The sequence below is a fragment of the Acipenser ruthenus genome, chromosome 38, assembly GCF_902713425.1.
Source record: "Acipenser ruthenus chromosome 38, fAciRut3.2 maternal haplotype, whole genome shotgun sequence".
NCBI lineage: Eukaryota > Metazoa > Chordata > Actinopteri > Acipenseriformes > Acipenseridae > Acipenser > Acipenser ruthenus.
This window is the reverse complement of record NC_081226.1, coordinates 3,012,772-3,028,533: the sequence shown is the minus strand read 5'-3', so window position 1 is coordinate 3,028,533 and position 15,762 is coordinate 3,012,772. Positions and strand designations below refer to the sequence as shown.

Sequence of the window (15,762 nt, the reverse complement as noted above, 5' to 3'; positions counted from 1 at the left end):
CAGTGGGAACTAAGTAACAGTTTTGTTTTAAAAGAAATTACATTGTATTGTATTGAATGAACAAGCAGAAGAACAAATTTGTATTTAAAAACGGAATTCGATCTACCATTAATAATAATAATAATAATAATAATAATAATAATAATAATAATAATAATAATAATACAAACTTCTAAAATGTTTTTTTAAAAATGAAGAATAAAAGCAATAAGTATCATTATCAAAAATAATTTATTTTTTATTCTCAAACTTGTACATTGTTAATACAACAAAACAAGTTCAAATACAGGTTTGTATCTGGCCTACTTTCAGCATGCTTAAAATTATCAAAACTTCTGTCCATTTTATCTGTCTGTCTGTATGTCAGACTTTTGAATTAAACATTTCATCACTAATTCCTATTCTATACTATTCTGTTCTTACTATTGTATAAGTCATGATCATCAAATTCATTGTGTCAGCTCTCATTTTGAATGAACAGCCTTGGAGGGTGATGAATGTTACTGACATGCTTGTTATAAATCGAAGAGATTATACTCAGGTACTACTGTTCATTATAAAAATGTATGGTGTCTACAGTATGTTCTATGCCATAGCTCTATACACAAGATGGTATTGGGATCTTGACAAATCTTAATGCTTGGTGGATTTCTCATACTTAAGAAGCTGATCAAATTCAGTTTCCCTCCAGAACATTTTTTTAAAAGCCCCTTGCAGACTCAAATCACTCAAGCTGCAGTAAACGCTATCGACAGTGCTAGGGCACTTTCTATTTAAAGCAATTGTAGCTGGAAAAATAATTCTGTAAATGGTACCCATTTGCACTTCCATTTACTACATAGCTAAAGAAAAGATCTGGGGCTGCGCTAAAGGAAGTGCTCAGTTTGCAACCTCACAGTGTCTCGTGGGTCATGTTACTGGCTGAAAGGATGTCACTCAGTAGGGGAAGCAGCTGATTGGTTATTGACAGTAAAGATGCCGGTGAGGGTGTGTGGAAAATTTCAGCTTCCAGGAGATTTCTTTGATGTGGTATAGTGGCAGATATTTCAGAATTCCATGTTTTGCTAACACATGTGTTTCTTTCAAAACTGCACATTTGAGACCTATGTAATTTATGGATGTGCATGGTGTGGATACAATTGTTAGCTATTTTAAACCCTGTTACGGGGAATGCATCCAGTAACTTCATAATTATATTTAATAGATACCATTCTCAGAGCACTATTCCCAAGAGCAATATGAACCTTTTTAATCACACTAGTTTCCAAAGCTACAACCTGTGTGTCACCTCCTGTCATTTAAGATTTATTACAATCATTTACTGCTTATAACAGACCTGTATATTATTATATTAAAGCCAAGGTGTGCAAATAATGTCAATTCTGTTTACTGCATCCCCACATGGTTCAGTTCCATTACAGTGTACTGTAGCTAACAATATAACTCTGTTGTACACATCCATTTGTTTTATAGGTCTCAAACGTGCAGTTTTGAATTGAAATGTATTTTTATTTTAAAACTGGTCCTACACAAAGTCAAAGATAATCTCTGTTTGCGAGACACGCTTTCAGATAGTGTTGCACTTCCATGACCATGTCACCTGGAGGGTGTCCCCACCCTTTAGCGGCTCCTTTCCTGTCATTAACCAATCAGCTGCTTTCCTCATTGACTGACACGCTTTCATCCAGTCAATGATTGGCTGAAATGACAGGCGAATGCACAGAAGCGCATTCTTCAGACCCGGGGTTTTGTAAAAGATTTTTAAAATTCTTCTCATGCAATATCCTAATTGAGATCCAAGTTTACTTCCATCTGCAAATGTTTGGTATTCTGAGAATATGACCGTTTTGTAATTTAAATGACAATATGTTGTAGAGAAATGTGATGAGCATGTCTACCAAGTGGACCAGCAACTGCAGTGAGAGAGTTGTATAGCTCTAAGTGGCGAATAATTGAGAATAAACTGGAGTTTGAAAATGTCAAGTGGAAATGACGCAAGATAAGTTGAAAGACACAGTTTTGACAGATGTGTTATATTCGATTATATAGACGATTCCAGCAGCTCCATACACCTCCACCTCCCAGCAGAAAACAGGTAACTTGGCCATTACCTTAAATCTGCTGTTTGATGCCAGTGACTAATAACTAAATGTAACGGAGGTTTAATACATGGAGGTCTGTGCTTTGGAATCAGATCAATGTAATCTTGTTAAGTTTCAATTGAGTCAATTGACTCTTAATTATACTTTATTGATAGTCAATGATAATGACAATAACAGAAGTAATATGTCGTAATTATAAGAAACTGAACCATAGCCCTACAATGTCTACAAAAAGATCTGGCCACTAACTTTTTTTTCTTTCTTTTTAAACATAAAAAAAAATCTCTTAAAAAATATATAGGAGTGAACTGAAGATACTATAAACACTTTCAAAACATGGCCCCCTAGTTGAATCAGTAAGCAGAAAGAAGTCTTGTATCAAAGTCAGTCTAGTGTTTGAACTTTGGTATCCCTGACAACAGTTGCCATGCCAACCTGGGCTCAATTCTTTTTTTTTTTTTTTCAATACTGCTCTGCAGATCTCCAAGCACCAATAGCAAGGCTCATCTCCAAAATCGACATAGAATTCCACACGGCTTAATAAAGCCATGCGCTATGATTAAAACCTGATAATAATCAGAATCATAATAATGCTCATTTATTATAAATCGGTGTGTGGTTTCCCCATTGTAAAAGACGGCTTTATATAATAATCAAAAAGTCATGTTAATTGTTCAACTGTTTTTTGTATGTTCAACTCTGCCACCCACTCTACCTCCAGAAAGACAGAGAGATTTGGTGTAAATGAGGAAGGCTGTTTGGTGCCAAGCACTTAGGGTTCTCCAGGCATGCTCAAAGAAGCTCAAAGCCAGGTGAAGGCAAGATTTAGAGAAACAAGGGTAAAAACTCAATACTGAAGGAGCAACAGACCCCAGAACTACTCTGAGCAATTCCACAAATTATCACTCTAAAACAATTTTAATTAAGTTATTCCATGCTGGTAAGTGGTCTTATCTGTGATCTCAAAGTCTCAATATTTTTGATCCAGTATCACTGCCCTAATTGCATTATTTAATAGATGCCTTATTTAATTAAAAAAATCCTAAATCTCAGATCAATTTACATCACTTCTGCTTTTTTTACCTTAATGAGATAGAGTGATATTAATATGTTATTCCCAATAGAAATATATTCTCAATTCAATTAGCTGGGTCTCCTATCCCCAATACAGTACTGTGATAGTTGGACTGGACTGCATTGAATTTTCTCTGGTTCGATTCCCCTGCCCTCTATCCCCCTCTTTCCTCCCTTCTTCTTCACTTTTTCTGACCCTCTCTCCTCACTCTCTCTTGCCCCTTTCCCCCTCCCATTCTCTATCCCTCCCTCCCCTCTTTTCCCCAACTCTTGCTCCCTCTCCCCTCACCCCCTCACCTTCCCCCTTCTCTACTCTTTCTATTTCTCATCCCTTTCTCCCCTCCTCCATTCTCCCTCATGCTCCTTCTCCTTTATTTCTTTCTAACTCCCCTTTCCATTCTCTCCCCTGCCTTTCTTTTTTCTCCCCCTCTCCCCTCAATCTCTCTTGCCCTCTTTTGTCTACCCCATCCTATTTCTCGCCATTGTTACTCTCACTTTACTCTCTTACCCCTCCTACTCTCTTTCCACCTCTCCTTCCCCCTTTCTTTTTTCCTTTCTCTCCCCTTTCCTCTCACCCTTTCATATCCACCCCTTTCTCCCCCTCCCTCTCCTCTCACCCTCTTTCTCCCTCCCCCTCTTTTGCTTTCTCTCTCTTTCATTCATTAAAAGTGTGGTGTTGTTTTCACAATACAAATGCGATCAATAAAGGCAATTATGCCCCTATGATTGTGTCGGAGAGCGTCTAACATTCATCACCAGGCCTGTCTGGATCTCTGATGAACAGAAGACAAGAAAACAAACAGGAGTGACTGTTGAGAAATGGAGCACCCCCAAGCCTTAAAGGACAACTTCATATCTCCTGCATTCTCCTCATATTTAATTTCTTCCCTTTTTAAAACCCTACGACTTAGGCTGTCCTTTTTTCACAGCAAAAAACTTCTTATTTCAGTCTAAAAATAGTTGATTTCAAGATATTTCACGATTAAACTTAATATTTATAGGGGGCTTTGCCGACCGAAGACGGGAGCTCCCAGGGGGTGGCTCACAATTGGCCGAGCGCCGCCCAGGGGGAGAGAGGGTTAGGTCGTCCAGAGTGTCCTCGGCTCACCGCGCACCAGCGACCTGTGTGGTCTGGCCAGGCGCCTGCGAGCTTACCTGTAAGCTGCACAGAGCTGCGTTGTCCTCCGATGCTCTGGGTTGCTGCATAGTGAGTCTGCAGTGTGTAAAAAAGCGGTCGGTTGACGGCACACGCTTCGGAGGACAGCGTGTGCTCGTGTTCGCCACTCCCGAGTCAGCGTGGGGGTGGTAGCGGTGAGCTGAGCTGAACAGAATAATTGGACACTACTAAATTGGGGAGAAAACAAAACAAAACAAAAAATGGCGACTACTAAATTTATATATATATAAAAAAACATAATATTTATTAAAACAGAAAAAATAGCACATATTCAAAATTGATAATTCTCTAGTTATTATACAACACATGTTGCTAAATATTACTAAACCGACTGCCAGGTTCCTAAATGCAGCGTGACAGGTAGTGCGTCAATCAGGCAAACGTTTGCGGTATTTATTTTTAAGTGATATTTACACTATCATTCAGAAATAGGAGTTGTCACAGGGAATACAGATTACATGGCAATGGGTAAATTTCACGGAAATCGTGACATCTGTGATACCCGTGAAAAAATACAGCCTTATCTATCATGTGTGTTCTCTTTTATTCTCTGCGGCTTTTTTAGCTTAGAACATTATTTGCCATGCTTATCAACCTACTCAGAGTAAGACTGTTAGTTGAAACAGTTGTTTGGTACCTGGAGACAGCTGCGATGTTAGCTTTGCCTTTGAGATATCTGCATATTCCCAACGAGAAAATACAAGCAAAAAGATCTTCAGCTGAAGAAGGGGAGCCAGTAATGCTATTACTATTGCTAGTGATAAGAAAATTGATTTTGTTTAGGACTCTCAATGTATATGTGTGTACGTACAGCTATGGCCAAACGTTTCACATCCCCACATAGAATGAACTCACTTTCAAGTTTAATGAAACCTGTTGAATAATCTTATGTTAACCTACTGAATTACATACCACTTTATAATTTTCAATATGCTTCATGAAAAACTGATACAGATTGAAAAATGTGACAAGTCAAAATTTTACATGAAATACTCTACTACTATTATGGCTTCTGGTAGTCTTTTGCAATATCATTTAGTAGTTTCTTTGGTTACATGATGTTAAAAAAAAAAATCTAAATTATGTTCATATAGTATTTTTTTAATTATGTCTCAATCCAAATATTCTAGGTGATGCAACATTTGGCCATAGGTGTACACTTCCATGTGTTACTTGGTATAGAAATTCATTAGCACATGCTATTGAGATTATGAAAATCTGAGCATATAAGTGTGTCTTGATGTGTGTCCGTATGGAGAGCATTCTTAGATATAACTAGAGAATCGCTTAGCCACTTGGTTAGGTCATTCTTTATCATTACTGAGAGGGTCTGAATCCAGGGCTGTCTGTATACTGTTAGGTATTAGTCATGTTTAATTGCTGGATCTAAACCCTACCCAGACACACTTAGCAATTACATTTAATGTAACTGTATTCCGTTCACGCAAGCGCCATCAATCTGTGTGCTGTTTAACAAAAAAAAAACCTCTTTCCCCATATTCCTCCTACTCATGCACTTAAACTAATGAGAAATTTGACTTAAAACATACTGCAAAGCCAAAATGTACAGGGACATAAAAATAGGAGCACCTGCCAGAACACCGTCAGTCAAAGAAGCGACTTAGTTCAGACAACCCGATTGGATTTGGCATCGCCCCAGTGTGGGGCTTGTTCTCCAGGTATACCTAGGGTCCTTTGATTTATGAATAGTTAACTTAAGGATTAGTACAGATCAAGTCCACCCAACAATGCTTAACCCTGGTGGCTGCTTTCAAGATAGTAATGCATCCATCTACACTGCCAGCATTGAGAATGGTTTGAGGAGCAGGACAGACTTCAGGCATCTTCCATGGCCACAATGATCTCATTCGACATCCCAAACCTTACCAATTTGTGCAATTTAAACATTTTAGAGATTGAAATCCCCCTGAGAGTGGTCCCCGAGTGGCTCACCTGGTAAAAGCACAGCCACGTGGTGTATATTATTATTTGTTTATTTAGCAGACACCTTTATCCAAGGCGACCTACAGAGACTAGGGTATGTGAACTATGCATCCAGCTGCAGAGTCACTTACAATTACGTCTCACCTGAAAGACGGAGCACAAGGAGGTTAAGTGACTTGCTCAGGGTCACACAATGAGTCAGTGGCTGAGGTGGGATTTGAACCGGGGACCTCCTGGTTATAAGCCCTTTTCTTTAACCATTGGACCACACAGCCTCCTCCTATATGGTGAGTCATACAGTCAGGGGAGCGCAGGCTTGTGTTCTGGCTTTACAAAGTCGTCGGTATTTCGCTGGGGATTCCAGAGGGAGATTTGCATTGGCTCTAGTACTCCCGCGGGTCAAGGAGGAAAAACTGGCAGGGACTGTTTCTCCTCATCGTGCCCAGTGAGCTCGGGCAGACACCTGCAGGGCTGGCCTTTGTCCTCCAGAGGGCGGTAGCTCACTGACATCCGCTCTCGAGTTCCTGGGTGTAGAAGAGGAAGCTGACTTGGTTGTGGGATCGGAGGACGCCCGCTGAGCCTTCAGTTCTGAGCTAAGTGTGGAATTTCTGCAGGGGGGGGGGGGGGGGAATTGACATTCTACATTGGGGAGAAAATTGGGTGTTAAATAATTGGGTACCCTAAATAAAAAAATAAAAAAAATGAAAATAAAAACCCCTATACCATATCAAGGCTGTTATCAGGGCAAACCGTGACCCCGTATTAAGTACATGTCCAAATAAAGTGGCCAGGCAGTGGCTACCTAGCTCCAATAATAAGACATTCTTTTATTGAGATTATTAGAATCTGGGGGTATGTTTGCAGGTCAAGGGCTCTTCTTTTTCATGTTCCTTATAGGATTACTTTCTTCCTCTGTAAAAATCGCAAGCATTTTGAACGTTCCTCTCGACAATAGAAGTATATATTGCAGGCGGTCATACATACACGTGTCACACTTAGCATTGTTCCATATATCTGGTGATCTGCGTTTCCAATTGTCATGAAACTCGGTATTAACATTATTTAGCTGAAGTTATTAAGAGTAATATATTCTGAGTATATGTGGAAGTGTCTATCTGCTGTCAGTTTTGCATGGTTGTGGAGAATCGCTCATCAAATCGTGATGAAACATTTCATTGCTAATTCTTATTCTGTGTATACTGTTGATGATCTAGCAAATTTCCCATCATACTGATGGCTCTAATTAGGAATTTGCATGGTTGAGGATGGATGGTATTGACACACTTGTTCTTAATTGCATTTTGGGTTTTCTTTCACTAATTAGCTTCTCTACAATATTTGTTGTTTTTTTTTGTGTGATATTTTAAATGAATGAATTACTTTTCCTAATTAAGTTGAGCAAATTCCCTAACTGCAGTAGCTAACCGCGTTGTTGATAAATCTGTTTATCAGATAAACAGCAGTGTTATTTAGTTAATTGCTAAGTAATGACCTCCTGACTCTCTTAATAAGGTCAGCAGGTGTGTGTTTTCTTTAAATCTCCTAATTAAAAAATAAGTTTCAAGGATGTGATGAAAAACTTTGAGAATTGGAAACCAAACAGCATGAAGGATGCGTGGGTGAGAAAATTTAATTTAGTAAGCCCTGTTCATTCTACAATTAATCTCCTTGAGAGCTAATTGAACTACTTACAGCTATGGCCAGAAGTTTTGCATCACCCTATTGAATGAACTAATTTTGCTTCATCGAGTTGAATGAAACCTGCTGAATAATGTTGCGCTAACATATTGAATTACATACTGCTTTGAAGTTTTCGATATACTTAACAAAAAACTGACAGAAATGGAAAAATATGACTTTTTTTGAAATCTAACATGACACACTTCCGGTAGACTTTTGCGATATCACTTTGTAGTTGTCTTTGGTTTACATAATAAAAGATCTAAATAATGTTCAGATTATTATTATTATTATTATTATTATTATTATTATTATTATTATTCAATCCTAGAATTCTAGGTGATGCAAAACTTTTAACCATAGTTGTATTTATTGTTCTTTATATATATATATATATATAAATTAACCTTATGCCAGGTAGTCCAATATGCTAATTGGGGCTTGTGAATTTCTTTTAGTATGGAGTGTTATAGCATTCTGACAAGCGGCATGCTGGTTTGGACGACGGCCAACCCTACTGACAGTGGTATGGCGGGTGTTCAAATCCCAGAATTAGACAGCAGTCTTGACGGTTTCTGAATCCTACAGTTTTATGTTGTTGTCAGATAAATCTGTGTGAGTAACTTCCTTTGCTCAGGGTCGATTTACATGATGATGTTGGAGAGCAATAATGTCACGTCAAATTCAATCAAGTGATTGATCCACTGAATTAATGCTTTCAGCTGTGCAGTGTCCTGTTTGACATTGACACAGTCAGGCTAGGGGGCTGCTTACAAACAGAATCAGAGCACAAAGCTGGGCTCCAAAATCAGCTAAGTAGCACTAGAAACATTTAGAAGGCTTTCTCTCTGTTAAAGGAGGGCTAATCCAAGCTTTCAAATATTATTGCATTGCTCCCGCTCCTTAAAAGAACGCTAAAGCTAAAATCAATCCTACATCCCGCTTTAAAATTTTGCATATATCTACAGCCATGGATAAAATTTTTGCATCACCTAGAATTATACAAAATAATAAATACATAAATATATATATAAAAAAAACTATTTGAACATAATTTAGATCTTCTATTTAACATCATGTAATCAAAGAAACTACAAAATGATATTGCAAAAGTCTACCGGAAGCCATCATTGTAGTACAGCATTTCATGTTAGATTTCAAAATGTCAAATTGTTTTGTTAAGTATGTGGAAAGCTACAAAGCAGTGTGTAATTCAATATGTTAACGTAACGTTATTCTGCAGGTTTCATTCGACTTTATGAAGCAGAATTTGATTAAGTCTGTAGGGTGATGCTAAACTTTTGGCCACAGCTGTAGAGAACTGCCTATCCAGCTGTGATGAAACTTGCTAAAACTCAAGTTATTGAGTGGATCTTAATCTCTGGGTATACGGAGGCTGTCAGTCTAAAAGCCACACTTAATATAGAGAAGTTGTTATTATCCTCCGCAGAGGATGTAATCCCAGAAATGGATACAGTGGAGGCAGTCGTACTTACATCACATTCTTCCATATATCTGGAGAACCGCATAGCCGATTGTTGTGAAACTTGAGAAATACTAGTTGCGAAATTCAGCATACGTTAATGATAGTATTAGATTTTTGCATGTGTCTGGAAAATCGCTTATTAAATTGTGATGAAATTGGTATTAACTTTATTAAGATATTGGGAGTATCGGATTGTGGGGACATATGCAGGTGTTGTCTGTCTGTCTGTCTGTCTGTCTGTCTGTCTGTTTGTCTGTCTGTACTTTACCGTGATACTGACTCCTCATTTGCTTACCTACTAACATCTAGGTCTTGTATGCCACTTAAGCATTTTTCATTAAACTATTTACTGTCATTTCTTATTCTATATTATACTGTACATGCTTTTGATGTATGTCATGGTCATCAACCTTTTCATCATAAGCTATCAATATTATCACTGTCTCCCACTTTTCTGCTAATAATCTTTTGGTAGTTTTTTAGATTTTAATTCTGTGTATTTAAATGATCGGTTTGAATTTCTCCTAGGTACATCACAAGAGGTGATTAGCGTAATAGTAATAAAAAAAAGATGATAAATATCAAGACAAATTTTATTTTTCATGAATATAAGTCATTTATGAATACTGGAATAGCTGTAATTGCGTTCCCTGGGATACAATTTGTTTTAAAGGGTAATGTATTCATAAATTCATCTCTTCCGACAAATCAAACACTTAGATCTGCTCAATTAAACTGAAAAGGGCACACTGGTTCCGGAAAGACATTTGTTTAGTGACCTAAATCATTGGTTGCCTAGACAGTATGGAGAAAATTCAATTTAGGGCTTAAATGAAGGTGTCTCAGTCTACATCATGTGACATATCCTAGCTCTCCTTCACACTCAGTACAGAACTGTATTCTATGATGCTCTTACACAAATCTGATCATAGGTATCATACAAGAAAAACAAGCCCTTCAGAAATCCACCATTGTCACGGCTAACAAAAACAGACTGTAGTCACGTATGTCCTAAGCCCTTATGGTATTAATACTGGTCATGGAAGGGGGCTCCCGAGTGGCGCATCCAGTAAAGGCGCTCCGCGCAGGATGTACCCTATAGCCTGGAGATCGCAGGTTCGAATCCAGGCTATGTCACAGCTGACCGTGACCGGGAGTTCCTAGGGGGCGGCGCACAATTGGCTGAGCGCTGCCCGGGTAGGGAGGGCTTAGGTCGGCAGGGGAATCCACGGCTCACCGCGCATCAGCGACCCCTGTGGCCGATAGGGCGCCTGTGGCTCTGCAGCGGAGCCGCCAGATCTGTGTTGTCCTCCGGCACTATAAGTCTGGTGGCATTGCTGTGGATCTGCAGTGCGAAAAATGACGGCTTGGCAGGAGCACGTTTCGGAGGACGCGTGTTCCAGCCTCCGTTTCCCGAGTCGGCGCGGGGGTTGTGAGCGGTGAGCCGGGGATACAGATAATAATTGGGCATGCTAAATTGGGGTGAAAATCGGGGTAAAATAATTGGCGACGACTAAATTTAAAAAAAAATAAATAAAAAAAATACTGGTCATGGAGGCGACAGAGGTCAAAGAAGCTTTTTAATACCTCCAGGATCATCGTGGACCATCGATGTAGCGTTTTATGGCTCTCTCCAGGGATTCAGATAATCTGATCAATTGCCCATCTCTGTTGTACTAGTGGCATAATAACATTCAATTTAGAATATAATGTGGGTAACTATTAAATGGTAAACATTGTTCACATTTCAAACATGGTCCGGTCTCGTCCTGATAGCGTAATGTGTTTACCAGCGTTGCCAAACAAAACGAAAATACAAAGTATTTATTTAAAAAAAAAAAAAAATCTAAATTATGACATGTCCTGAATTTTTGGCAGGTGATAGGGGCATCGGAATCAGGTTTTGCAAACTACCTGGTAGAACTGTCAGTGGATTCCGTTTTTCCTTTTGCAACAGCTATCGACGGCAACCAGGGAACATTAATAATGCTGATGATGTCATCAAAACGGCGGATTTCTGTTCTTGAACGACTGTATACCCATTCATAAAGTGCTTTGCGACAGTCACCTGTATTCTCAGATCATTTTATGAATAGCAGTATGGACAACTTCCGTTAGTTTTAAACAAAATTCATTTTATTACGACAGTCGGCAAGTACTTTTATAAATAGGGCCCCTAAAGTCTTAAATCTGTGAATGCAGAAGTTTTCCCTTTTATCTAACAGGTTGGGATTGCACACTTTTTCTATTAGAAGAATCGAAATACCAGCAAGGCTATGGCTTTCAGAGTCTAAGTGTTTTGATTCAGCTTGTTGGTAATTATAATTATTTGGGCAATTATAATCAGTAGTAGCTAATTATTAAAGTACAGCAGAACATGGAATTTCCAATGTAATTGGTTCCAGGGGTCCATCGGATATGTACAAATCTCGTATCTCAGAGGGAGTATATTGTAGTTGTTTTAGTAACATTGGGGGAATATAAATTATCAATGTCAGGTATATCAGTGCGTCTAAAACACCAAAGTATGGTACTGCACGTATACTATACAAAGAAAAGCGATGAAAACTATTGCAAAAGAAAGCACTGTAGTACAGTATTTGGTAATTTGCAAAGCATTGTGTTTTCGAGAAAGCGTGCACACAAACACAAACTGACTTTGGAGGTCGGCAACAAAAATTTGTAGCAGCATGTGTAAATGACACCTGCCAGAGGTCCATCGGTTAAGAGAAGATATCTTACAGGACTGGATGTGACAGGTTCTACTGTAGTGAGTTTTCAGAACCCTCTGTTCTAGACCAGCTTGTCCATAGTTCTGCAGTTGAGTTCTCCATCAGTATTAACCTGACTGTCTCCCCCTCTCTCTCAGTGTGACCCGGGGGAAGCCACTAAGCTGCTATATGAGCTGCTCTATAAAGACCCCATCAAGATAGTGCTGATGCCTGGTTGCAGCTCGGTCTCTACTCTGGTAGCTGAAGCTGCGAGAATGTGGAATCTCATTGTGGTGAGTGCTGCTTATGATCTCATATCTCTGATGCCATTTGAGCTAGCGCTATATTTTTCTGAACCCCGCTACTTACTCTTTAATGTCTAATAGGAGCATAAGAACATAGGAAAATGTACGAACGAGAGGAGGCCAACAAGAGAAGAAGTCTACATCCATGCTTGACTGGCTGCTGGCAGCTGATTGATCTCAGAACTTTGAAAAGTCGATTCTTAAAGGACCCCAGTGATTCAGCATCAACAACATAGCTAACCCATTCCATACCCTCCCCACTCTCAGTGTGAAGACGTGTCTCCTTCCCTCTGTCCTATTTCTATTTCATTTCCAGTGGTGTCCTCTGGTCCTGGTTTCTGTGCTGCGCTTAAAGCATTGGTTCGAGTTTGTCAACTCCTTTTAGGATTTTAAAGATTCAATCAAGACCCCTGTGATTCTTCTGTGTTGCAGGCTGAATGGATTCAGTTTCCTCAGAGACACTCTTACTCTATTTCCCCGGGGATGCTTTGTTTTTGTTCACACACACACACACAAAAAAGACCTTGAGACGCAATGAGTTTGAAATTCCTTTCTTTCTAAATCTCGTCTCGGCTATCAGTCCCTCGCACTCTTTTCCCTTCGCGCTTTCCTGCACCAGATTATTGAACGGTCATGAAGCAATTTCAGCAGCGCAATTACAGCAGATCAGGTAGAATTAATCAATTTGAACAAAATCCATACACAGCACTGCCTCGTGTTCAATCCTCTCCCTCTCAGTATCTCCCCCTTTCTGTGTCTTCTGTTCTTTTTAACTCATGGTCACAGTCAGAGATTCTGTATTTCATGGCATGACACCTAACACCCCCCAGCATCTTCTTACAGACAAATCACTTGTCTACAGGAAGAGAGAGGAACAAATCATCTCGATAGCAGTGGCGCTGATGCTTATTAGTTTTGCATTATTGGCAAGAATATAATTATCAATAATATGTTTTCAGTACTCTAAAACATCAAGCTAAACAGTAATAATAGTATGATGATAATAGATTATGGTTCTCTCTCTCTCTCTCTCTCTCTCTCTCTCTCTCTCTCTCTCTCTCTCTCTCTCTCTCTCTCTCTCTCTCTCTCTCGTACGTCTCCAGCCCTCCAGCTCTTTCAAAGCACTCGGACATCAATTGTCCACATTTCCTTAGCTGAGAATGCATATCTCCATGGAGAATATTTTTTCAATGCGGAACAATATTGGTATTTAGATATTTCCATTTCGTAGAAAGCTCAGATCGAATGGAGTTCCAAGTAGTTTCTCAGAATTTTCTGACACAGAAAAGCACACATACTTATTGTTCAGTCTGCACCTAACACATTTCTGGTGCATTTATGTGAGATTCTCTCTCACTTTCCCTTTCTCTCTGTCTCTCTTCTCCAGCTACCCAGCCCTCTCTAATTAGCAGCACCTCCCCATGTTGTCTCACTCTCGATCTCGCTCCCCCTATCTCTTCTCCAGCTCTCGTACGGCTCCAGCTCCCCAGCCCTCTCTAATTAGCAGCACCTCCCCATGTTGTCTCACTCTCGCTCTCGCTCTCCCTATCTCTTCTCCAGCTCTCGTACGGCTCCAGCTCCCCAGCCCTCTCTAATCAGCAGCACCTCCCCGTGTTGTTTCACTCTCGCTCTCGCTCTCCCTATCTCTTCTCCAGCTCTCGTACGGCTCCAGCTCCCCAGCCCTCTCTAATTAGCAGCACCTCCCCATGTTGTTTCACTCTCGCTCTCGCTCTCCCTATCTCTTCTCCAGCTCTCGTACGGCTCCAGCTCCCCAGCCCTCTCTAACCGGCAGCGCTTCCCCACATTCTTCCGCACTCACCCCTCGGCCACGCTGCACAACCCCACCCGAGTGCAGCTCTTCAAGAAGTGGAACTGGAGCAAGATCGCCACCATCCAGCAGACGACAGAAGTCTTCACTTCAGTGAGTGTGTCTCTGTCTACTATTACCAGCACAAGCAACATTATCACTGGTTCCTCTTTAAAGAAATTATACCCAAGGGCTAAAAATCCATTGTATTAACTTGTAATAGCACCAGCAACATTATCTTTGTTCCCCCCTTTAAAGGGTACATAAGGACCTTTTTATTTTATTGTGTTATGTGTTGTTTTTTTTGTTTTTTTACATTTTGACCACTTTTTTAAACTTTTAAATTGCATTCCCTACCTCAAGATGGCTTCCCATGTACCCGCATGGACCTCTAAGAACTACGTTTCCCATCATCCTCTGGAGGTTCATGCGGGTACATGGGAAGCCATCTTGAGGCAGGGAATGCAATTTAAAAGTTTAAAAAAGTGGTCAAAATGTAAAAAAAATAAAATTAATTAATTAAAACAATACACCCACCTTACGTGGCCAAGGTTTCAGACCACCAGGCTAGACTTGGGATTTGATACGGCACAGTTTCAAATTCATTTTCTTAACTCTTATGAGCACCAGCAACATTATCACTGGTCTCGTTTTAAAAGCGTGCTAACCAAGGCTTTAAAATCAATCTTCCCTCTTCTACGCACTTCCAATATTATTGGACCTCTTGTAACGGAGTGCTAACTAAGACTTTACAATCTACTCCTGCTGTTGCCACTACCAACGTTCTCACCGATTCCTCGTTTAAATTCTCATAAATCATACTTAACTACTGTAACATATCCAAAAATGGTGCTCCAGTCTGTATTGCAAAGGTTACAGCATTGTACATCAAAGTCATTTTGCACGGTTTGAGCAGCTCAGCTTCCTAAACTGCACGAAATGGCATCAATTTTAAAAATAAGATACCCTACACACAAAGCATTAACTGATAGTATTACACTGCAACACAAAATTACCGAACCCTAAACAAAGTGGAAAATTGCTTGACATATCATTGATTGATAAGGGTGAGATTTTAGTTACTGATGTCGCCTCTCTCTCTCTCTCTCTCTCTGCAGACTCTAGATGATTTGGAGGACAGGGTGAAGAAGGCAGGGATTGAACTCAGTGTCAGACAGAGCTTCCTCTCAGACCCTGCAGTGGCTGTGAAGAATCTCAAGGTAACTCGATTCAATCCATACCTATTACCTGAGTATAGGAGCACATTAAATAGTAGCTCCATAGAGGGGTCCCTGATTCGCTCACCTGATAAAAGCATGGCCCTGTGGTGTGCAGGGTGAGTCATGCAGCCACTGTTCAGTAATAAAAAAAGAACTACAGTCAGGATGGCGACACCCATAGAAGTCCTAGCAGCTGGGCTCCATGTTTGTGGTTTTTGTTGTTCAGCTAATTCACAACACCACTCTCTCTCTCTCT

The 15,762-nt window shown here is 39.9% G+C and overlaps 1 protein-coding gene across 4 annotated transcripts in view; it reads left to right on the top strand.

Annotated features, from left to right (window-relative positions):
- LOC117433961 (gamma-aminobutyric acid type B receptor subunit 1) overlaps window positions 1–15,762 on the top strand; it is a 65,377-nt gene that overhangs the window by 37,021 nt on the left and 12,594 nt on the right. For all 4 annotated transcript variants that reach the window (XM_059009246.1, XM_059009244.1, XM_059009245.1 and 1 more), the window contains 3 exons: window positions 12,333–12,467; window positions 14,230–14,400; window positions 15,405–15,506. In XM_059009246.1, coding sequence (XP_058865229.1) covers window positions 12,333–12,467; window positions 14,230–14,400; window positions 15,405–15,506 — 408 coding nt within the window. The remainder of the gene's footprint in view (window positions 1–12,332; window positions 12,468–14,229; window positions 14,401–15,404; window positions 15,507–15,762) is intronic.